Source organism: Elgaria multicarinata, chromosome 1 (assembly GCF_023053635.1).
Source record: "Elgaria multicarinata webbii isolate HBS135686 ecotype San Diego chromosome 1, rElgMul1.1.pri, whole genome shotgun sequence".
In the NCBI taxonomy this organism is placed as follows: Eukaryota; Metazoa; Chordata; class Lepidosauria; order Squamata; family Anguidae; genus Elgaria; species Elgaria multicarinata.
Window position 1 is genome coordinate 175,370,975 of NC_086171.1, and position 24,396 is coordinate 175,395,370.

A 24,396-nucleotide genomic window follows, 5' to 3' on the forward strand; every position below is an offset into this window, starting at 1 on the left:
AAACCCAAGCAATGTTGTGCTGAACTCCACAGGGCCTTACATGACTGGGAAATGGAATCTAATCTAATAATCTGCATTGGGGAGTAATAATATGTAAGATTCAAAAGCATTAACTGTTCTCCAAGGACTTGTAAATGTGAATGAATTTACACTCCAAACACATGAACTCAGTGCACCTATTGTAATCAGAATAAAATGTTTGCAAGCTTTTTCACTTCTTTCAAGATTTACCATTCTGCTTCGAAGATCTCATTAGATTAAAACTTGTCCTTTAAGATTTTTGACTGAGAGGGAGTTTTTTGTTAAATCATGCTTTGTTGCTCTCCAAGTGGCAGAAGCAGCTTGCATTTCAGAAAACATTTGCTTCATAAGTGTAGCTGAGTTTATTGTGAATATTTAATCAATGTGTGTGTTGTATTTGAGACAGAAGCACTGGTGGGTTTTTTTTAGAGAAAGTTTTATAACTGGCAAACGGTTACGCAGTTACGATGTGTTTAATAAAATTTGCCGCAGGCCTGTTCTTTAACATGCATTTTACAAATATTTAGTTATCTTTTCCACATAGGGCTGATATATTTTAGGATTAGCCAGCAACATTTGATATCCAGGTTAAGCTTTGGAAAACACAAGAGTATATTTGGCACCATTATCATCTTCTTCTTTTCATGTGGCTTATCTATGCAAAGATACCTCTAATCTGCCACTTCTGTCTTCATTAGAGCACCGTGGTCCCCCATCAGGAACAAATTCTGCCAAACAGAGTCCAGCTCTACAGCACCGACCTATGGCATCAGTACCAGCCAGCTCTATGCCCACCGACAGGTACAAAGGGTTTTGAAAATTATTTTTAGGCCATCAAGAAATGAGGCAAAAAGGCAACTCTACTTTTTCTTTTCTGGGCACAAAACTAGACAATTCTCTGGCAGCTTTTCTCAGCAAGGAGCAGTGTTCTAGTCACAGTGGAGAGGGCATGTTTTCCACTGCTGTTTCCCAGAGGGATATGCTTACACTGTTTTGGGTTCCCTGTATAACATGTATTTGTCTTTTTTATAGAGTAGTCTTATGGTACACCAATATTAATTTTCTTGTCACAAAGAGTCATTTAAAACTTGCTGTAGTAGCTAGTAATACAGGCACATCAGTCTGCAGAGCTTGTTTAAATGCTTTCCTATGCAGAAAATTGAATTACCTGTGAGAGGAAGATATAGCATGTGAAGAACAATGATAAATGAAAACCTAAAGTTGAAAAAAGGAAGAAACTAATTGCCAAGCACTCTCCAGTTTCCACATATATAACAGACTGGTCTTTGCAACCCATTACTACTTCTCACTGTAGTTGACAGCTTTAGGAACACATTGATTGCCCTAGTCAGCTCAGTTCTGCATTTTACTAGTGCATACCTGTCGTTGTGGAGTTCTTTCCTGATTGCCATAAGTGTTTCTCCCAAAGATGTATTTTTTTAATTAGATTTGTATACTGCCAAACTGGCAAAGTATAAATCCAAACAACAATAACGAAGTAACCAAAAATAACCACCCCACCCTATAACAATGAAGGCATCAATCAAGGAAAGTCTTACTGGGAACTAGCATAAACTAGCAGTGGAAGAACATATTTTGATATGAAAAATGCATAAAAAGAATGTATTGTAGATGTGTGTGTTGCTTCGTGCTTGCTGTTTATCCTTATAGAGGTAGAGAGTTTTTCCATATTTACAGCTTTGTATCATTGTTGAACTGCTCTTAAATTTAGATTCTTCTTAATGTTTAACTTGCAATCTAAAACCATATTTACTCTTCTGTGGGTGAAAATCTGGCAAGGCATTAATTCCAGATGTTCCCATGATCATGCAGTCAAGTTTAGAACAGAGCAGATAAAACTGTACTCCTGTTACTCCTGTTCTTATTTTTGGATTGATTGAGATCATGGCCAGCCCTGTTCTTGTTCAAAGGGCTTCGTATGTTCCCTCTTACAGAATTTTTCAATGTCTTCAGCCCGGATCAAACACTATCTTTAAGCAGTTCTGCTAATGTGCTTCTCCCATTATGTGGTTTTATAAGGATGGCAAAAATAATTATTGATACTACTTTCTGTGACCAGAATATTTTGCCTGATAAACTCTTAATGTCTGAGGGCTTCTTCAAAATTCAGAGGCAGGCTTTGTCTAGTTTTCTTCTGATACTGCAATATCCTATGAAGTATGGCAGGAAAAGGAGCATGACTGTTTAAAAACAAAAGCACAGCAGTAGTTACATACAGACAAGTAAACCTGGTTTTTCTTAATATACTACTTATGTATTAAAAGCCACTGAGAGTAAATAGAAATTAAACTAATAAATTATTAAAAGGCATCTATGAGGCTTCAATCTATTTAACTGTAATTATTCATAGTGTACAAACTGAACATCTTCCTTCAGGTCCCACGTAGCACTAATCATTTAGATTAAATTTACTATAATAATTGTTCCGTGCAAAATATCCTGGCTAATCGAAGCTCTTAAGAAATTCATCAGAATTTACTCAGTTTGAACTGGGCCAGGCCCTGTGGAAAATGCAGTGTGTATCTCTACATGGTCCTCTCCAGAAGTTGTTTCTTCTGTTTTTACATCATGTGTATTCTCTTGTCAGTTCCCTCAGTCCGTGGGTTTTAGTCTATACTGTTTGCATGTGAAGTGCAAGAAGTTAACCCTAATGTAACATGCACAAGAATATCTAGAACCTGTCCATTTTAATCAATGAACGGATGTCACCATGAAGAGTCAGGAACCTGGCTCAGGTCTGGTGAATTCCTTTGGAAATACATCCTTTTGGGTTAATTGGACAGCAAACCTATCAGTTTTTCCTATGCTTCCTTCTATTTCAGGGGTGCTACAGAAGCTAATGCTGGAAAAGAGCAGTGCAACAGTTTCAGGCACTTCTCACCATCAGAAGGTGTTGCATCTGTTGTAGGGAGCAAACATTCTCAGGTACATAATCTTTGTTTCACTGATTTCTGTTGCATAGAGCTGAACTCTTCTATAACTAATATGGGCAAAGATGGCCATAATACTAGCAAAATCCCATGAAACTCCTTGCATTGAACTCCAAGGATACCATATTGGTATACCCTCTTGATTTGCTATATATCAAGTGCTTCATATATTTGAGTACACCATGTAAAAGAGGGAGGAGCAACATATGTATTTTGTGGTTGATTTGATTTTGTTTTAAAGTGCAGGAGCTCCATTGAGGATTTTGAGGGGAAAGATGGGCTTGTTTGGAAGCAGGCCCAATGGGATGCATTTGGTTTTTTAAAATTGGTTTGGGGCGGGGCGGGGCGGAGAGGTTTTTTTCAGTTACAATCAAAATTGTGAAATGCTTAGGGGAGTAGGTGGGGGACAGGCTTAGTATCATTTGGTTCTTCAGGTGAGTAGAATCAATGTGGAGTGGGAAATGGAAGTATTCTAAGAGGAATAGTCCACTGAGAAATAGAAGAATACAAATGTTTAATTCTGATTAGTAGAGTTGCTGCAAAAGAAACCGTGCCCCCTTTTGATAAAGAACTGAACTATCATTACATGTTCATTCTAGATACGTCACTTTAGCTAACTGGTTAAACTGAAATGATCCAGTAATTTCAGGCACTCATTCTCTCATTAAACTTTCATTACTACAAGCGTCCATAAGTAACAAAAAGGGGGGAAATCCCCAGTTTTTATAATTCTACAGAGCTTCAATCCTGAAGAAATTGAAAAGGGCAAATTTGTATCTTTTTTGGAAGAGCATCTCTTGCCCTTTTAAAAACTCCAAGTGGATTGCAATAAGAACAGAATCTGCATTTAGAATTAGTGCTGAAATTGCTAAAAAGTCGAATAAAATGAGGTGATAATTAAACTGAGGTAAAATTACAAATGTTCTTAGATACTTTTTTGAATTTAGGAAATTGAATGTTTCTCTAATGAAGTGACGAGAGATTTGCCATGAGATAATCTTAGTCTGCACACTATGTTTTCTACACAGAGCCCCGGATGTTATCCGGTAGAACTCGAGAGAGGTCCTCGAGGCTTTGGATTTAGCCTTCGTGGAGGGAAGGAGTATAACATGGGGTTGTTTATTCTTCGGCTTGCTGAGGATGGGCCTGCCATTAAAGATGGGAGAATTCACGTGAGTATTTAATAGCCATAGTTTCTGGAGGGCTGGCCACCTAGAGTTCTAATCGGCTGAAATTTGCTGACCTTTAAATATATGACTTTTATTGATTAAGATTCTTGATATTGTCACTCTTACTTGTTTGCTTCAGCTCCCAAAGAGTTTGCTGTATTTCTACAGTTGCCAAGGCTTTATCTGCACCAACTCCCCCCCCCCCAGAAATATGTCCTGTAATCCATCTCACTAATGTCCCTTATTAGAATCCTACCTTTAATTTGTAGGTTTGTGATTTTCATTTTTCCTAAATGCTGAATTTGCACAAGTACACCTAGACACCAATAACCCCCAGGATTACTCTGATTCAATTGCACCAGATAAAGGAGGGAAATGTTGAGACAGGATTGAAAATTTATTTATTTATTTATTTATTTATTACATTTCTATACCGCCCAATAGCCGAAGCTCTCTGGGCGGTTCACAAAAATGAAACAAACTCCAGAATCATGAAGTAACAGATACAGTTTACACTAAAAGAAATTAGAAGTTGAAAAGTAGGTGTCTTAATATTTCTGAACAAATGCAAGGCTCAGTGGCACACATTCACTATTTAAAAAATAGAAACATAATCTGATGCAGGAGGAGCGGTGAGACATTGACCAGGAAGAAGGGTAGCATGAAAATTCAATCCAGAGCACTTGTACCCAATCCATGCAATCAAGGCATTAAAAGTGTATTGTACTGCATATATTTTAGTACACATATTTTCATATTTGTGCATAGTCTCTGGGCATAAAACATCTGTCAAAGTCTCCAGCTGCTTGGTCTTTCTGCTCTTATGTTGAGTCTTTCCTATGGCAGCATCTTCATATGCTTCAAAGAACAATTCCTGTGCTATCAGGTCTTTCTAGTTAAGTTCATAAACCCTCTTATTTACCTCTAGAACAGCTTCTCAATAGCATGTTGTATTATTACTTGATCTCAGTCCTAAGTACTTGATCTCAAACCTGCCAGTGGCAGTGCAGACCACTCCTTGTGCACATGCCTCACAGAGCTGTGATTTGCTCTCAGTCCCTATGGGACTGTCATTATCTGGGGTTCATGTAGCATTCAGGCCTGAAACCTGCAAAATACAATAGCATGTGAAGCAGCATTGAGTCTTGCAGCACTGCTATTTTCTTTTAACTCTTTTAAGGATTAGGACCGTAGCTCTTAAGTTTACAGTATAACTGAAACTTTCCCAGCTAAGGAAGTAGGACTTTCTAAAGAAGAAAGAAATAGAATAAAACATGTATGGTTCCCAGGAGTCTGTGTTTCAAGGTTTTAAGGTCATCAGTTGGAAACATTTAGACTGTGCTTTTCAGTTTTTCCTTTGCACCTCTACTGTGCCATAGAACAGAGGAGTAGCAATTTGGTTTCAGAGTATTTTTCAAACTGCTCTTTGGGAAACCTCTTCCGGACATTTTTATGGGGTTAGGTCTTCATTTATCCATCCACTTTGTATGTTGTTCCTTGAAAAAAAATCCATGTAGCTGTTCTCAGAGATGCTAAATCTAAGCATATCACATAAATTGATTGCCTGACCTGCTCGGTTGGAAAATTAGCCGCTCAAATATCAGAAGGAAAGCTGTCATTCTGTGGCAACAAAAACAACAAAAGAGCTTATGACACATGAAAGACCTTACAGACATATTGAGGCTTAAGTTTTCATGGACTAGACATCATTGGAATAAGCCCCTGATGGTATGACTGAGGCTTTTAGGCTGCTATTATTATGATGGCTTTGGCAATGCTACTGAGGAAAATTTTCTAGATTTTTAGAATGCAGAAGTGTACACCTTTTTTAAGAGTCTCAGTCTTGGCCCCAGACATAACGTTTTTCTTAATATTAATGAGTGTATGTCATTATATATATTAACTTCACACATGTTTAACAATGTATGTGCATTACTTCTAAAAAGTAACCACAAGAAGCAACACTCATTTAATTAATTTGTAATGTACAAAACATTTTAATTTTTAATTCATTCAAGCTCCTTGCAAAGTAAGTAAATACTATCACTGTTTTATAGATGGCTGGGAATAAATATCATGGTTGAACTGGCTTAGATCTCAGCTTAAACACCAACACACTATTCATTAGTCCACACTCACTCCTGTACATTTGAGATATATCTAAAAAAAATCTTCCCATTTTTTGTAACTACCACCTGTTCAGAGCAACCTTACTGGTCATCTGGTTCCCACAAGAAAAACAGTGCTACATGCAATGTCTTCTCCCTGGTTTTCTAGATTTTGACCAGGTGTTTTCTCAAGAATATTCTAGACAGCGTGATCTGCAATACATAGTATTAACTGTGTAAATTTTTATTACTGCAGTATGCCAGTTTTCATTCTGTAATCAGTTTGTGAACTGCAAAATTATACCTGTAAGCATGTTCATCTTGGCAGCATCACATTTTGTTTATGGGAACCTGTGTGCATCTGTGCTATTTGTGGTATACAGGACTGTTAGAGCATTAGTTCTACAGTTTTATTGCAGAAGTCTGCTAGAGTGATGAATTCATCTGTAATGAATGGACAAAAGGCACTTAAGCTGATATAACCTGAAGCCAATTACAAGTCTGAGCCACAAGAGCTGTCCTATACTATTTCCTACCAATGTAGAATATTCCTGTCTAAATGAATGTGTTCCCTAAAATGAACTCTGTTTCGACTTCAAAATGGCTTTTCAACCACACAGTAAATAGATAAGAGTTTTGTACAGCCCTGTGAGCTGTTCCCAGTCTTCAAACCAGAAACTGCTCCAGATAAATAGATTGAAGTACTATTATCCCACCTTAAATGAAATCTTTTCCCTCCTCCTCATTATTCCCTGGAGTATTGGGCCCCAACTTTAGACTGTGTGAAATGTACTCTTGGAAGAAATTGTATAACCTAAAACATGCATGCACATTCTCTCCCCATCTACACTGTATGAACAGCATCACCTGCTGGTCAATTAACTAAACTGCAATATACACCACGATCCTTAGGTTGAACAAGCTCAGTGCCACCCTAATCCCCAAAACCAGTTCCGTAGCTGGCTTTGAGCATCACCCTTCATGTAGGTGATAGCCCATAGAGTGTAAAGCTTTCTCGAAATGTCCATTGGATGGATGAACTTCAGGAGTACCAGTTGGCAATCAAGGTCCTATTAAGAGGTAAATCGTGCTGTGGGTCCTGCAAATGTTTATTTTGATATGAATGTTGTTAGCTGGCTTGAATTAAATATAGAGGATATACATTTTAAAATAAATAGGTTCCACATAAAAGGTGGCATTTGAAATGCTCTTTGTAATTTAACGTGCATGCTTTTCTCCCTCAGGTTGGTGACCAGATTGTTGAAATTAATGGGGAACCAACCCAAGGAATCACCCATACACGAGCCATTGAATTGATTCAGTCTGGAGGGAATAAAGTTCTACTCCTTTTGCGACCAGGAACTGGCTTAATACCAGATCATGGTAAGAGGTGGGGACTCCTGGCTGGTTTTACAGAGTTGGTAGATAAGATGATATTTATATTGACTAGTACTGTATCCCAAGAAAGATGATGTTCTTCAGTGTTAAGACAGCAATAAGAAGAAAGTTATCTCTATCTTCTTCTCTGGAGACAGGTCCAGTAAACGTTGATTCTCTGTCTACTTTCAACTCTGCCTTCAGATATGAGAGTAGAGTTTCAGTATAGCTTTGGTACATTTTGTTAAAATCAGCCTAGAAAGAGTTTTGCCCATTTCCTCCTTCTGTCCTGCATCTTCACTATTCTTTTCCCATGCCTCCCTGTATTATTTAGAGGAAATGAAGTACATCTATAGGGCCCAAGCTAGCAGAGGTATTTGCAGAAATTCTAACCCCCCTCCAGCCCACAAGAGAAACAGTGGTGCAGCTTACCCTAAAATCTTCTGTCTGCATCACCTGTGAAAGAATTTTCAGGTCATTTTGTGGGCGCAGAGCGCAAAGAGAGACATAAAAAAAACAATCACCTTGGATCATGTAGAGGCATTAATTCCTCCAGTCAGAGCTAGTTCATGTCCAAGTACATAAGCTGCCAGGTTTGGTAGTATCCGCATTAGAACGGAATGGTAAAAGATCAATCTCACAAGTTCATTGTGGATGACTGTTGAATCTCCACTGCCCCAAGCCAGTGGAACCATTTGTTCCGGTCCTTTCAAGAAACTCATGCCAAATAGTTTCTTTTTAGTAGTGACTTCAGAAAAAAGGGTCTTGAGTTGTATTGCTCCAAACATAAGTTTCTACAAGGATGGAGCGGCTACTTAATGGATTTGAGCCCGTCACTGATTCACCCTAAGAAAAACGATGTATGGATGTAGGTCCTTTGGAAGCTAAGTGTATGTCCTTTAGACAAATGCCACAAGTCAAGAAATTAGCCAGATGTATGCAGTTGAACATGTGTATGATTTTCCAGGGAAATATCACTCCATGTTTGATTAGGAGGGAGGAGGGGGCACTTCTACCACTAACTCTTAGAATACTCATGCAGAGCATCCACAGAGGCCTGAGGGTCTGTTTATGTAAGACTTTACAATACTGATATCTTACCTTGGCTGAAGCTTCCTTAGGTAGCAAATACTCAAGCAGTTTATGTAAAAAGAAAAGAAAAGAAAAGTGGAGGGATAGCAACTGACTTCCACCCCAATGATGTCTGTGCTCTTGCAATTCCTTTCTAATACTGAAAGAGAAATGAAAGATGTATCTGCCCTTGATGGTCCTTCCCATTTCATTGGGAAGAGATGTCACATCCATCTCCTGGTCTTAAAACCAATGGATATCCACAATTTATCAGATCCCAGTCTGTGTCTCTTACATTGTTTAATTCCTAGGCATGTCCTGAATAATATGCCTCACTAGTCTTTCTTCAGCTTATTTTTTAAAATTATGTTTCTCCCTTTGCTTGAGAGTGTAGAAGTAGAAGCTACCATATCTGGGTTAATTCATGTTAGTTTTTATCCAAATGGAAGTTAAATCCTGAATTGGAGCAGGATCTTAATCTTGGAAAGGGCATCAAATAGGCTGACCTTGCCTTCTGAAAGAGAGAAGCAGTTAACATTTTCTCCTATCTTACTATGTTTCATCTTACTGAGTTTTATGGTAAGTCCAACTTCCCATTTAACTCCAGAAGCCGTTATGAAACCCTTATGGAATATTTTGCTTTCCGTGATCTACTTTGAGATGGAGACCTTGTGGCCCAATAGACGTTGGACTCTAGATCACATCAGCCTTTAGTTGGGAGAGATGGGAGATGTAGTCCAACAACATGTGGAGGGCTGCAGTTTCCTCACCTCTGATCTCCATCTTCTCATCATAATCCTGGCATACATCTGTAGTTTGAGTGCATTCATTTGCCTTGTCAGTAAGGCAAATTATATGTAACAAAAAAGAAAGAAAAAGAAGCAAGTATGAAATGCCCTATAGTGTGTTTTAACCCATCTTCTGTGTGGTTGACACAAAGTTCCTCATACGTTTAAAATTCTTTCAGCTTTTCTATATAGTGTTTCCCATTCACATGGTGACCTCCAGAAGCAATCCGATGAGCATGTAAATATAAACATGTTTTATTAGACTATGTAACTGTTCCAGAAAATGTTGAAGACTAGGATCCTATATACCTATTGAATCCTGGTCATCCAAGATTGTCCTGGAAAAAATACATAGATGATCCATCCCAGTGTAATTATTTTATATGTGTACAGTCATAGAATCTCTTCATAAAATTATAACATTTTTTGCTCACATGATACTGGGTCACCTTTTCTATACCAATTACAAATAAAAACAGCCCATTCTTGTATGTTTTAATAATTTGTTCCATCCTTTTGTTTCAAACAATTGTTCCAAATGTTTCTTTGCTAAATAAAAAATACTAGCATATACTTTTCAAAGGATTGAAGATTTGATGATGCAATTATGGGTTATTCTAATAGTGACTCAGTGATTTTTTGCAAACAGTTCAGCAAAATGCAAGTTGAGGAACTAATTGGCAGGCAGAAGTGCCTATAAGAATCCTGATTTAGCTTGCACAAGACAGGATGGTTTGAGTTTGAGTTCAAGGAAGATTGAAAATAAAATTTCACAGATGGCATGTTTTTGTTTTTGCAGTAGTGTGTCCTCTGACAACAGAATAATTCATTCTTTCAAATGTGCTGTGTGTGTATGCATGTGTCTGTTGCTGTTGATGCTATCAGTACAATGTGGCCTCATATACTGATGTCTGGGAGAGAGCCAAAACATTTGGTGAACTAGAAAGTTCAGACTCAAGAAAATTCTATATAGTCTATGTTTAAATATTTATTGCCCTTACTACAGAGAGGGGCACGGAGAAAGGCAAAGTGTATGTGGGGGGGAGGGGGGATGTCAGGGGAGGGGCTTTGTGGTGTGGCTCTACCCCCTGATGTCATCTGGCCCACCTCATTTGTCCTCAGGGCAATTCAGCTCCCAGACCAAAATAGTTCCTCACCCCTGATTTACTTACTTACAAATTTGTGTGTCACTCCATGACAATAGTTATCTGGGCAGCTTACAGGGAAAGATCAAACAGTTCATTACAAAAATAAAACCATAGAAATTAATGTAGCATAAATCTAGCACAGAAGATAACATCAATATAACAGAACTCAAGACAGCACCAAATTTTACCCCCAAAGTTTAGAGATTCTAAAATACAAGCACCTGGGAAACCAAATAGATCTTACCTGAGGCCCAAAAGACCATAATAGAGTTGCCAGGCAAGCATTCCAGAACCGGGGTGCCACCACTGAAAACCGGGATGTGCTCTCCCCAGTAGTTAAATCCATGGCAGCGGCACCTGGAGAAAGGCCTCAGAAGCTGATTTTAAAGTACAGGTGGGAGGAAGTGATCCTTCTAGTAACTTGAACCCAAGGTGTTTTAGGGCACCCCTGATGCTCATAATCCTCTGAACTCTGAGGCTTATGAGTATCCAATGCAGAGTAGGAGGCAGGTGGAGGCAATCATCACCTCTGCCAGGCCTCCCACTCTGCATTGAGCAGGGGGTTGGACTCGATGGCCTTTTAGGCCCCTTACAACTCTACTATTCTGTGATTCTATGATTCTGTGTTAGCTAGTTGGGATTTTTTAGCCGTCTAGCTGGAGTGCTGCAGTGGGGGAAGGAAGGAGGCTGGAGAGCCTGGGAGCGCAGCGTAACCTTTCCCCTCCCCTCCCCACCCACAGAAACAACCCCTCTACCCCCCTCTCTGACATCATGTTTGCTACCTCGGAGAGGCAGCTGGCTGTGACAGGGAGGGGTCTGTGGTTGGAGCACTGCCTCTGATCTTGGATCTAGGAATCCAAACCATCCTATGTCCCCCCTCCCCTCGATGCTGTCTATGGGCCATTGGATTGCTCTCCCTAGTTTTAAAGGTAGGGAAATCAATAACTTGGAAGTTGTAAATTCAGCAAAACAAGAGGATTAAATAAAAAGGGATGCCTTGTGTGGCTTTTATCTTAAGGGAGGGAAATATTTTTGTGCCAGAGCACTTCGGAGGTAAAAATGGAATGGCTAGATGAATTGCTTTTAGCTCCCTGACACAGGATTCCGTAGTTAGACAAAAAGGACCTTGTACGCTTCCAAATGTAAAAGCATCTATGCACCACTGTATCTAGCACCAGCTCCCTTTTCTCCATTTTGAAGAGCTCATACAACTAGAAAGTTCCACTGTGTTTTCTCATGGCCTCGTGCACTGGATAAAAAGGCCGCAGAATCTCTCACCCTCTCTTTCTCTCTCTCTTCTCTGTTTTATATCTATTTTATTAGAGCAACCAATTAATTCCTCCTTTTAAATATGTGGAAAAGAACAAGAACCGCCCTACAGTCAATCTAACATATCCCTGAAGCTTCCAGTAGGGTGCTGCGCTTGGAAACAGTAGTTGTCTACTGAGAGGCTCCACGCCCCTTGCCTCTCCCGTTACGCAGATCTCTGCTAAGGCATCAAAGAGAAGAGTGGGCTTCCCTCTGCTTTCGCTGCCAGCTCTCTTGCACTTTGCTTGTGAATCATACATTTCTGATGATATCTTTTGCTGTGTGCTGTAATTTTGGTATATAGTCCTGGGCTTTTTCTCTTCCTCCCTCAGGTTTGGCTCCTTCCAGTTTGTGCTCCTACGTGAAACCTGAGCAGCATTAAAGCTTTCAGTGCTTTTCTTGGTCTTTCCTTAAAGACTTGGTAAATCTGCATGTCTTGTGATTGACCTCTTTTTATTTGCTTTAAATAATAGATTTCACTCTCCCTTGTTTTCAGTTCCTTTTGACATGAATTGCGCTAAGTGTAGCCTAGGACTGATGCAGAAGAATCAATTTTAGGAGCCCTGAATTCCCCATCTCCACCAGCCAAGGACCACAAATCCCACAAACCCTTCCCTGTGCCAGCAAAGACCATGTTGTCATTCTAACACATCCTCTAAATCAGTAATTTATATCACTGGTCCCAACTGTGGTCGCATAATGCCTCTCAGAAGGAAATCTTGCAATTGTGGCTATCCTCTCTCCTTTAAAACATGAGAGGGCATCACCAAAATACAGGAAAAGCTGGTAATGCCTGAAATGGTAGTGAGGTATGTAGAGAACTTTGATAAAAGATACAAAATGCCTTCCTCAGAGGCAAAGAATATAAATTAATTACATTCTTTGCCCCTAATCTAAATTAGAGATGTGATGCCTTATTGAAATATTCCAGTTGATTGTGTTGGGGTTTTTAAGGAAGAAATGCATTAGGCACTTCATATCTTTGATTAAAATTCTTTACATATCTCAGCACCATTTTTAGGCTTTGTCTCCTTTTTGTTTACTCAGCCCATTTGCAAACTTCATACACAATTTTTCCTACAGGCATTGGATGAAACTCTAAAATGTAAATGAGAGGATGTCTGCCATGCCCCATTTCTTCCTTCCCTTAACAACACTATAAGAGAGGATAGTGGATAAAACTGTTGAACTTTTGGCAGCCGCCCTTTGCTTAGCCCAGCTGCCCACTTCAATTAGAAATTTGTGGCCTAGTGCAAACCTTTGGGACTTGATTGGCTGTGTATGGCTGGGGTTTTGAGAGCTAGAAACAGGATTGATGGGTAGGTAAGGCAACATAGGTCCAAGAGATGTGATGAGAATAAGATTACCAGTTGCAAGGGGAAGAAAACTTCCATTCTTTTAATCACCATGTAGAAAGGATGGGGTTGGGATTGACTGGAAAACAATTTAGATTAATATAGTTTCAAAAAATTCATGTTGATGGGGAGTTGCGTGCACACAGAGATCAGGTTTGCAAAAGAGAGGGAATGGTATGCACATGGGGTTATGCTGAATTAATTAGAAACAGTAATTAGTAAAAGAATGCATGGCTTAAAGTCTGTAAACCTCCATTTTTGTCGTGCCATATAGAAACTTAACTTGGTTTCCTCTAGTATGAATGTTGTTGTGTTTCTACATAGCTTAGCATTATAACTGGAAGGACTTTAGATGTTAATTCATCCTTATTGCTCAGCTGCATATCATTTCTTCTTTTGACATAGGTGATCTGGATAGTTTTAATCCAACATCCTCAAGTGTAACACATGGTGAACAGACACCACTTCCCTCATCCTCACATTCTGCTTCCACATCTGAAGCATCTCATTTGCCAGGATCAGAAGAAGCTTTAATGAAAGTTCAGATGTCTGAGAAACTGGAAGAACTGAAGAACACTGTGCCTGAAAAGAAAAGCACTTTAATGGAAAACCACTTGGAAATAAAGAATGCAACTTGTACGCAAAGGAATGTGAATGAAGGGGACCATCCCTTCAGTCCAAGTAATCAGGTGGTGCAGAGTACTGCACAGTTAGCAGTGGGCAATGCAACCAGCAGAGGCAGATCAGCTAGTCCCCAAAAGCCGAGCAATAGTACTTCCAAAGGCCATAATAAAGCACCATGCAACAGCCCTAGAAAGGGTGAACCTAAAGACACACACAGAGATTGCTTAGACCAACCACAAAGTCCCAGAAGACATGAAAGTAAGCACCTGGGAACCTCTGAGAATGCAAGTACTGGAAAAGTCCCTGCCAGGGAAAAGAGAGGTAGATCTGCCAGTCCCCAGAAATATCCAAAGAGAGAGAGAAGCAAACTGAACACAGAACAAGGGTTAACAGAATTTCAAAGTAGAACACCTGCTGCTGATAAAAACACTACTGTGCTGCTAAAAGGTGAAAAAGTGAAATTAGGAGCCATGAAGGAAGCCACAAAGCAAAACACGTTTGGGAAGGATGAGAAACGCCCTTCAAAGACAACACATACCAAGTCAGGGGAGCAATCTCCTCCATTTTCTAAGACTAATCAACTTGGAAAGAAAGCATTGGAAGATGAGAAAATGAAAAGCGCTAATCAAATCAAACTGGCAGGTCTTCCTGATGATTCACTACTTTCTGGAGATAAAAACATTACACTCGAAGCAGAAGAGCCTGCTCTGAACAAATTCAGAGACAATGACTTGGAGGCAGCTGATAAAACCAAAGAGGATGGGATTTTCAAATCTGAGAGCCGATCTCCAGAGAAGAAAACTATAACTCCTGGACCTTGGAAGGTGCCAAGTGCAAGTAGAGTCACAAAAGCAACGGGTTCGACTGACAAACGGGTTTGACTGACAAATGTTTTTTAGAACATATTTTAATCAGGTTTCTAATGTGGTCATTTAAACAGTTTTTCTTTTCACAAAACTCTCATTTTTTCCCAGACACTGTGATTGACAGAATGGAAAGTACATTTGATTTGATCATTACTAGGCTGCATGAAGGACCTTTTGGATTGCATATGAGAAACTGTCTTCAAAAGCTGCTGTCCTTTTGTTCCCTTTGAAGGTGGTGTCCTGCTGCTCCTGATGTTGCACTGCTAAGGCTTTCTGATAGTATTGTGGGTTAATGAACAAAATTATTTAATGCCTATTATTAGTGTAATCATGACTCAATACTTGTTCTCGTGCCAAGTTATCTACTGTATCCTGTTGAATCTCCTCCTGCATTTTCCACTGCCACAGAAAAGGATTTTGTTTAAAAATGAGTGTTTATTCAGGCATGCTGCATGTTTACATAGGGAATACTTCTGAGTTCTCACTGCTCAAGCAAGAAGTTGGGTGGGCTTGGTTCTGTTGGCTCAGTGGAGCCAGGGGGCAAAGTCACCCAAAGGCCTTCTTCACAAAGCTCTTCTTCTCGTCCCCAAACATGTCAATACCAGCAAAATAACTTCAAACAGGACCAGTACCCTTTATTTATAATGTGTGGTAGATTGTCATTTTGCTCTATAATAATTTTGTTTGAGTTGATGCCATCTTGAACACATGATACAAACTGAAATCCGAAAGCTGAGAACTTTTGAAATCACAACAATGCATTCTATCAATTTCAGTGAAACTGCATGGAAACAAGTGATTTCAGGGTTGCTATAAAATTATTTCCTGATCTTTTTTTTAAGAACACTTTAACATTAGAAATTAAACATGCAGAGAGTGCATATGTTTCCAAGCTTTCTGTCATGCTGTTTGTCAGAATCTCCCATCTGTTGTTTGGTTGTTGTTTTTGCTTAATGCTGGCTAAACACTTGAAAATTTCCTGCCTTGCCTGAAAATTGAAGATCTTAAATCTCAGCAAGCAGAGTAAACCAGAACCAATCCACCAAAGTCAACTTCTTAAAAATTGTCCTTGCTTGTGCCTATTAATAGAAACCTGTTATATTTTGCTTCCCATCTTTGTACATAAAATTTCCAATTTTAAATGGCATCCATGAAACTTCTCTTTTGCTTCTGCATGTGTGTAAATAATAATAGTGAGAAATGTTAACATTGGAGCACATTTGCACCTCATACATGTAGGTAATTGGGGTGAGGATGGGGAGATGCCGTGCTGTAAGAAATGAAATCCTTTGGATTTAAAATAACGTTAGCAGTGGATCTGGTTTCCTTTGAATGAGCTTGGATGACCAGTGTTCCCCAGTTACTGCAAAATAGCAAAACAAAAGAAGAAATATTTTCTGGACCCTTACATTACGCTGAATAAAAGCTTTTCAAATCTTGTCAGTGAACTTTCCCTATAGGTAACTAAATTCCAGGAAATTAGTGGGTAGGTTATGATTTCTTTCTTCTATATTTCTAGTCTTGTTCCCAGGCATCATTTTTTTTTCAGGCTTCCCCTTTCCGTTCTTTTCTATGACTTGGATCCGGATTTACACTAGATCAGTTGTGCCAGTGAAAGTGGACTTCCCCACCCCCTCTCCAGCCCCCTGAAAAGCCTACACAGAGCGCCTATTTGCTCACCACAAAAGCTTACCATGCTTAATTTACCCACAGGGGCTGCAAGTTTCTGGCTTGCTGTGGTTTCTTGTGTCATGCAAACCCAGCCAGCAGGGGTTGTTTGAGGGTTGTCTAACTTTCAAACAACTTCTGCGACCTGGGTTCACATGATATGACAAGCCACAGCAAGCATGCTGCCTGCAGACGCCATGCCAAAATTACGCCCATGGCTGCCTGGCACAGTACAACAGCCCCCAGGGTAAATTAAGCCTCAGTGAGCTGTCATGTTGTGTGAACCAGGTCAGAGAGTAAGGAGAACCTTACTGTCTTAAGGGGTGCACTATAGTACCAGAGGAGGGGGTATCCTAAAAAAATCCAGAGGAGGGACCTTCTACTTGAAGACTCTTTCCCCTTGAGGAAGTCAGATCCTGGATCCAACCTGGTCAGTTTACTTATCTTTTATTCCTGCTTCATCTCAATGTTATTTTCTTTCCTTCACTCTTTGTTTTTTCCTTCCAGCCCTTTATTGCCTGTTTCGTCCTTTTGTGTGTACAGGCAACAATTTCTCAAATGCAGCTGTTATAATAGAACTTTGCCTGTGATCTGTACATTCATTTTTTGTTCAGCTTACCAAAATGTCTGGTTGTTTGGTTTTGCAAGATTTGTTTTCTTCAGGTTTTGAGAAAAGACAAAACTAATTCCCAGTAGCATAACCAGCACTGTGACAATAGAAATGCATGTATTGAGGGTACCATTGTTGATATTGCCTCTAAGAACTATGCTGCTGCCAACACTCTTCACCCCTCCCCTCAGTAATAGTGAAGGATATGTTCCTAACCATTATTGTCAAACGTCTTTCAGCCCAAACTGAAGCTGGGTGGGATAAAAGGCAAGCGGGGCAGGGGCAGTGACTGTGACTATGCCTTAGGAGAGTGTAACAGCTGGGAAATGACCAAATGATTGGCAGTCAGGGGAACCCAGAGATACAGGTTGGAATGCTAAGTGGGCCGGAGTTTTGACACCCGTGAATTATTTAATATGTAGCCCTTTAAAAAGAAAAAAAAATGTGTCAGGCAACTCCTTCAACATCCCAACATTTCAAAAAATAAATTGTTCTCATGATGAGCCTGCCCACTCTCTGAAATATTAGGGACTCTTTCTTCCTTTAATCAGTTTCACTACAGACCAAAAGCTTCCAATCAGGTACTCCGTTTTACTGCTTTTTTGACTTGTATGGAACTAGCTTTGCATGTGCCGTTATGCAATTACTTTTATTGTGCCACTTGCCTGAGCCAGTAACAAAAAGTAGGAAGTCATTCCTATTGCTTTTCTGAAATGATTGTCTGTGCAGATCTCACCTATCTACTCATAATTATATTTTCTCTGTTCATTTTTGTGTTTTTCATGAAACTTCCCAGACCTATTATGGAGAGCCACTAAAGTTGGCACTGGTGGATAACAACTACAGGCCAGAAATTAGAGATCATTGCTGTACATTCAAGTCCAGATTGGTGACATACATGGTTTTCCTACTGGACGTGAAAGCTTTGAATGCATTGGTGAATAGATTGGTGCAGATGTCCAGGACACTGGCAGTCCTGAGAATTCTTGAAGTAGGCAGTGATTGCAGGGGAATGAAACTCCTATAAGCCTGCCTGCCTGCCTGCCTTGGGCATGAATTCAGGATTGAACTCAGGAACTCTCTCTAAAAATGTGTACCTTTTGTTATCATGGTAGCTTGGTGCTGATTTTGTCAAACAGTTGCTGTTCCTCCTGTGCTGATCCTGCTAGCCTAATTTGATCACAAGCAATTGACAAAAGCGACATCTGGCTTGCCAGCATGCCAGTCACCTGTTTAAAAAAAGAAAAAGTAGGTTCCCTAGAGAGGGCTGTTGCTGATTGGCCCTTTCCTTCCCCCTTCTCCCAGGCTGACCATCACAAGGACAGTAAATAGCAGAAAGAACACTTGGGAAGCAACAGCAGAATGGCTTAGAGCACCTGCACACACAGCATCAGAAGTGTGCCTGCTGGCCTGCAGATGTTATGGGAAAGTGGGAGGTTAGAGAATGTAAGGTTGTCTATTAGTTCTATTAAGAGCTACTGCTTACATAGCAGCCAGGATTATCTTCTAGTGAAATGATGCTCACTTAAACCATGTTGGAGCATTTGTTTGCCTTTTTAAAAACTTGTGCAAAATGTATTGATATTAACTTTGAACTTCAAGCCCCTCACACATTTGCATGGGCTTGTGCATATGCAGCACAGCTTGTTACTCTTTTTAAATGGCATTCTTCCATCCTTGCAGTATCAGCTGTTGCTTGTTAATTCCCCTGAGGTTTGAAAACACTTTGTAATGTGGCTCAAAGAAATTGCTGTTCAGAACAGGAAGTTAAAAATCTCCATATTCCTTGGACTTTGTTTTCCTAAGTATGACTTTGGAGTGAAGCTACTGAGACAAAACAGATCAGTTCTCAGCACATGGTATCATGTTTTTTTTAAAAAAACATCTCTGGTTAAACTCTATTATCTGAAAATAGTTTATTGAAGTGTATCATTTGCGCTCCCTCTCTCTCCTCATATAAGAACTCAAGTTGCTGTAGGAAGTATGTGCAAATATTGTAGAACATTACTGTGAAAATATTTAATATTTGATTTAGCCTATGTAGATTAATACTTTGACAAACGTCATGAAACATCCTTTCAGTAAGATTCTCTATACTCTGTCACAGAATAGTGTTGAATAATAACTGCAGAAATATCAAGATGACTAAGTAAAACTGAAATGGTTTTTTCCCCCCCACTCTTCAACAAGTAACCAATTGTCCAGATGCTGTTCAACCATTTAATGGTGTGACCTAATTTGTTGTCCTTTGTTTGACGTGAGCCCTCCTGTCCAGAGACTTCGTACCTGTACTTAACTGCATAAAATGACTTAGCAATGTGGCCTTGGAATGTTGAGAAACCTATGGTTGTACTGGATGTAAATGTTTATATATTGTACAGCACACCTTTATATATACTTCTGAGGTTCTGACTAGAAAGACCTGTAAATCGCTCATTATTTTTTATATAGATACATTAAAAAGATACTTTAGTTCATGGCCTCTGGGTTACTGTACTTTAAATACCTTTATAAAGACAGCTCCTTTGGGCGTTCTATACATTTAGAACACTGCGTTGGATTTAAAGTATTATGAACAGAAGGAAGGTAATTGCTGGAACAGTTCTACAAATGTGCAAGAATTCACAAAGTACTAAATAGATAGGTTCTATGGCAGTTTTCATGCTGCTGCTCACAAAGGAATATCTTAGGATTTAAGCCTCATTTGATCATAGGGTGTATCAATCCATATAAGGCTTGTGTGCTTCCCCTCAGTATCTGACCACCTTGTGTTGAATAGGGAGATCTGAAGAGGAGCTTTCACTTATGTTTGCTTGAACATGGGTATACACATACACAGCAATTTAGAATGTTGATAACGCAAGGTTACCAATTATAGGGTGGGTCCTACTTAGGTTAAGCTTTCGCTTGAACCTGTCGGCACATTGTGGGGACATAAGGACGTACGAGCCATGCTAAATTGCATCAGTGACCACCAGCTTACATTGAACTGCACTTGCCATTTTAATGTCCATTCTCCCATTTTGGAAAGGTGTTGGTGGCATAACTAGCATGTGCAGCCCTACACCCCTTACATGCATTTATGTACTATATGTTGGCATAATGCCCAAGCAAGCATTTAATTTCACTTTTCTCACTGCTTTAGTACAAGGTGGGATATGTTGGGGCTAGAAATCCCAAATCCATGTGTATGCTGATGGGATTGGAGCTGGTGGTGAATGACCCCCCAGAGAACTTTGTGAACCGCCCAGAGAGCTCCGGCTATTGGGCAGTATAGAAATGTTATGAATAAATAAATAAATAGACCAAGGAAAATATCTTTTGGATAGTTTAAGAAGTGGATAGATCAAGAAGTGGTTAGTAGATGACTACTTCAAGTATCCAAACCATCCCTCCAAACAGTTCTATTTACCTGTAAACATACACAGGTCATTTGAAAAGAACACAATAAAACATCCCAATGTCTTCATTTTTTTTTATTTGTCCACATTACTAGCATTTAGTTGAAGGAACTGTATGACAGTATATAAACAAATACACAAATAGCTTTGTAAAAAGTGCATGTTCCTTAGCATGTTTTAGAGGCAGTGTCTCCGTTTAAATATTAAAAAGTACAGTCTGTAAGAGAAACTGTTAAACCTTTGCATACAATGCTAATGATAGCCAAATATACAGTGACATTTGGCAAGCCCTTTTAGAACTATTTTACACTTTTTCCCTATGTGGACTTGGGGGAACAAAATTACATCACAGGTTAAAAAAATCCATCCAGTTGTGGTTTTACTGCATATATACACATTTGGAAGCTGCAGTGGTTCTCTCTCTCTCTCTCTCTCTCTGTGTGTGTGTGTGTGGGGGGGTAACGTGATCTTTGCGTATACTGAGTACATCTATAGGAAATATCCATGTGTGAAGTAGCCCACAGTCCAAATAAATACCCTACTTGGGAAGACTTGTGTGCAAAGTACTTTATCAACAGACCCCTACAGCAGGAAAGTCTTCAGAGCCAACCTCAGTCTCCATGGGGCCAAATGCCAGCAATGGGTGGTGCAGTGTATCCCAGCAGAAATTTGGCTTTCTAATTGCCTTTAAATGATATAAAACATCTGCTCGCTCGCTCTCTGGTAGCATATAAACACTGCTGTATTCTCTCATGGAGAGCTTGCTTTGCACATGCAGATTGGTTTGAGTTCACATAAGTTATTTGGAGAATGACATATATATATATATATATATATATATATATATATATATATATACACACACACACATTCATTCTTGTTCCTGTAGCGTAGCAGGCCTTTGTAAGCCACCTTCTGGTACTGTTTGCGTGTTACTAAGCAACTGGAGCCTGAACTGCCAAATGCCTGAAGACGATATACTCATATATTGTGGAGATAAATTCCATTTTCTCTCTCTCTTCTAAATCAGCATCAGTAAGCAAGGCTCATAGAAGCTTCTGCTGCTAAGCCTAGTGCTATTCAAGAAATGGATTTTCAGCAGAGGCACTAGTGAAAAATTTAAAGTAGGTCAGCTGCAACATAAGGTGATTCTGCTAAAAACAAGCAGCTTTCTAAAATCAGAACTTAAGTGCCAACTAGCCCACCCACCTAATTGAAAGAATGTGCTATGTAACGACTTCATAGCATGCATTCATTTTCTCTTACAGCTACAAATGACTAATAGCAAGACCTTTCAGACCAGAAAAATACAGGCTTTTTCAGCTCATGCAACGAAACGTCGTAACACATACCTAATTTCCCACTGCTGCACTCCATGGGAGCTGCAGGTTTGTCCCATTAAAGTCACTTTATTCTAAAAAGGTCATTTACTAAGGTTTATTTAACCATCTCTTCAAGCCATGGGCTCATTGAGAATAAATTAATTTATTCTGAAGTCTTGTGAGACTGTATGAAAAACAGATGAAATCTATTAATGTGAGGACTGGCACAATTCGGAAAGCACCTTCAGCTGCCCTGCAAGGCTTGTGTAGCACTGCTGCTAATTCTTGTGCCCTGGAGATGGGCCTTCGCTTCTCTCTTCTTCATCATGGTTTAATTTTCCACAACTGAAAAATTAATTACATTGAGAAAGTAGACTTTACTTGCAGAAGAAAAAGCAATCCCTTAGGTGAAAGCTATAGAAGAACACATTGCCAGACCTAGGATGTCCAGAGCAGTCCCTGGGGTTGTTTTGGTTCTTCTTTTCCCAAGCTACTATATACAGGCCACACAGAATAGAAAAACAATTACATCTATGTTTTTCAGCATTTACGGAAAGTGGGAAATTGGTGCTTTTATAAACAGGGTAACCAAGCAATATGTTTCTAACCTAATCAAGCAGGATATTATATATGAAATGCTCCTGTATATAACAGGTGATTTTCACTCATTTTACAGTGGTCTGTTTGAATTGACAAAATATGCACACCACTTGAAACATCCACCGGCCCTGAAGACACTCATTAGTACTTACCCTGATATTGAATCCCAGCAGATCACTTATAACACCAGAGACTGCAGACAGGATCACCACACGTGTAATGTTGTAGATTAAGGGGTTCATTGTCAGGCCATACAGTCTAAATGGCGTATCTAACTCCTGCAATATGAATATTGGAATTTAATGTGGCAGTCTTGCTTCTTCCTCCTTATAGTAATGGAAGTGTCAACATCCTTTTTAGCAACACACCAATCAGTGGAGTATTAATAAACTACTGCAAAGGGTTACACATTTTTCTTACCCACTCACCTTCAGGAGCTTCGTAGAGAGTTTTAGGACATTGTTCACCAGTATGAGCTGTTCTTTCTTGTTTGGCTTCTTCTCCATCTTTAAATATAAGTTTATCTGTAATAGAGATTTTTTAAAAAAAATATTTACTAAAATCACACACTGCTCCAAGTCTGGCCTATAACTATAGGGACAATATTCATGTTCAGTTGTGTCACAAGCATTTTTCCCTTATCTGCCTGTAAAGCTAGCATAGACTTAAGCTGCAGAAAACATTAACCAGAGCAACTCAATCCTTGTCACAGAATAGTAGAGTTGGAAGGGGCCTATAAGGCCATTGAGTCCAACCCCCTGCTCAATGCAGGAATCTACCTTAAAGCATACTTGACAGATGGGTGTCCAGCTGCTTCTTGAAGGCCTCTAGTGTGGGAGAGCCTACCACTTCCCTAGGTAACTGGTTCCATTGTTGTACTGCTCTAACAGTAAGGAATTTTTCCTGATGTACAGCCAGAATCTGGCTTCCTGTAACTCGAGCCCATTGGTCCATGTTCTGCATTCTGGGATGATCAAGAAGAGATGCTGGCCCTCCTCTGTGTGACAACCTTTCAAGTACTTGAAGAGTGATACCATGTCTTCCCTCAGTCTTCTCAAGGCTAAACATGCCCAGTTCTTTCAGTCTGTCTTCATAGGGCTTTCTTTCCAGACCCCTGATCATCCTGGTTGCCCTCCTCTGAAACCCCTTCAGCTTGTCTGCATCTTTCTTGAAGTGTGGTGCCCAGAACTGGACATAATACTCAAGATGACGCCTAACCAGTGCTGAATAGAGGGGGACCCAGTACCTTGTGCAATTTGGAAGCTATACTTTTATTAATGCAGCTACATCACACTGTTGGCTCATATTCAGCTTGTGATCTACAACAATTCCATGATCCTTCTCGCTTGTAGTATTGTTTTCTTTGTCCTTTTCCTTGACCCTTGAACAAAACATGTTAACCAGAAAGAGCACCCCTCAAAACTAACATTTTCAAACTCAACATCTATATACACACTGTTCAATATATTACCTTGTGAACTGTGAAGGGATCTTTACCATCAGAAAACAGATGATGGAAACTTACAGGGATAAATGGCAAACTAACAATGGCAAAGAGTTTCTAAGAAACTGGCCAGTTAAATAAATGCATAAATCTAGAATTTATAGAGAACAGAATGGCCGAGTTCGCACGATCATTGTGACTTAAACAAGCCCTGGTGTCTTGTTTAAGTGGTGGCACATGCCAGGTGTCATTTGCTTAATTACCTGTCCAGGTGGCATGGCTTGTTTGAGGAAGAAACAACCCTCAAATAACTCATGTGTCAGAAGAAGAGTACATATAATGCAAAATACCTGTTCAGTGAGCAGGATTGAAATATTACTATATTTCTTGTTGGTTTCAGAGCCCAGGGATGCCAAACGTAACAAGAAGAGGAGCAGGGCTGTTTCCCAGATTAAGAATTCCCAGTTGTAAGCTGCATTCAAGAATGTCTTGTGACCTTTTAAAACCTAGGAAAAAGAACACGACCAAAATCAGCAAACAGAGTGGAATGTTCCCTTTTACTAGC

At 39.6% G+C, this 24,396-nt stretch overlaps 2 protein-coding genes across 6 annotated transcripts in view; one reads left to right on the plus strand and one right to left on the minus strand.

Annotated features, from left to right (window-relative positions):
* The window catches only part of MAGI3 (membrane associated guanylate kinase, WW and PDZ domain containing 3), a 152,513-nt gene extending 132,978 nt beyond the window's left edge, over positions 1 to 19,535 (plus strand). Inside the window, exons 17-22 of one of the 3 annotated variants that reach the window (XM_063143371.1) lie at positions 720 to 822; positions 2,865 to 2,967; positions 4,001 to 4,144; positions 7,494 to 7,632; positions 12,274 to 12,362; positions 13,702 to 13,768. In XM_063143371.1, the coding sequence (XP_062999441.1) occupies positions 720 to 822; positions 2,865 to 2,967; positions 4,001 to 4,144; positions 7,494 to 7,632; positions 12,274 to 12,323 (539 nt within the window). In that variant the 3' untranslated portion in view covers positions 12,324 to 12,362; positions 13,702 to 13,768. Of the gene's footprint in view, positions 1 to 719; positions 823 to 2,864; positions 2,968 to 4,000; positions 4,145 to 7,493; positions 7,633 to 11,956; positions 12,082 to 12,273; positions 12,363 to 13,701 lie in introns of those variants that run through there. The other 2 variants (XM_063143362.1, XM_063143380.1) reach the window with 2 other exon arrangements.
* A 1,817-nt stretch (positions 19,536 to 21,352) lies between these two features.
* PHTF1 (putative homeodomain transcription factor 1) overlaps positions 21,353 to 24,396 on the minus strand; it is a 156,589-nt gene continuing 153,545 nt past the window's right edge. For all 3 annotated transcript variants that reach the window (XM_063143489.1, XM_063143481.1, XM_063143497.1), the window contains exons 16-19: positions 24,182 to 24,337; positions 22,816 to 22,911; positions 22,540 to 22,665; positions 21,353 to 22,132 (exon numbers count right to left, since the gene is read on the minus strand). In XM_063143489.1, the coding sequence (XP_062999559.1) occupies positions 22,112 to 22,132; positions 22,540 to 22,665; positions 22,816 to 22,911; positions 24,182 to 24,337 (399 nt within the window). In that variant the 3' untranslated portion in view covers positions 21,353 to 22,111. The remainder of the gene's footprint in view (positions 22,133 to 22,539; positions 22,666 to 22,815; positions 22,912 to 24,181; positions 24,338 to 24,396) is intronic.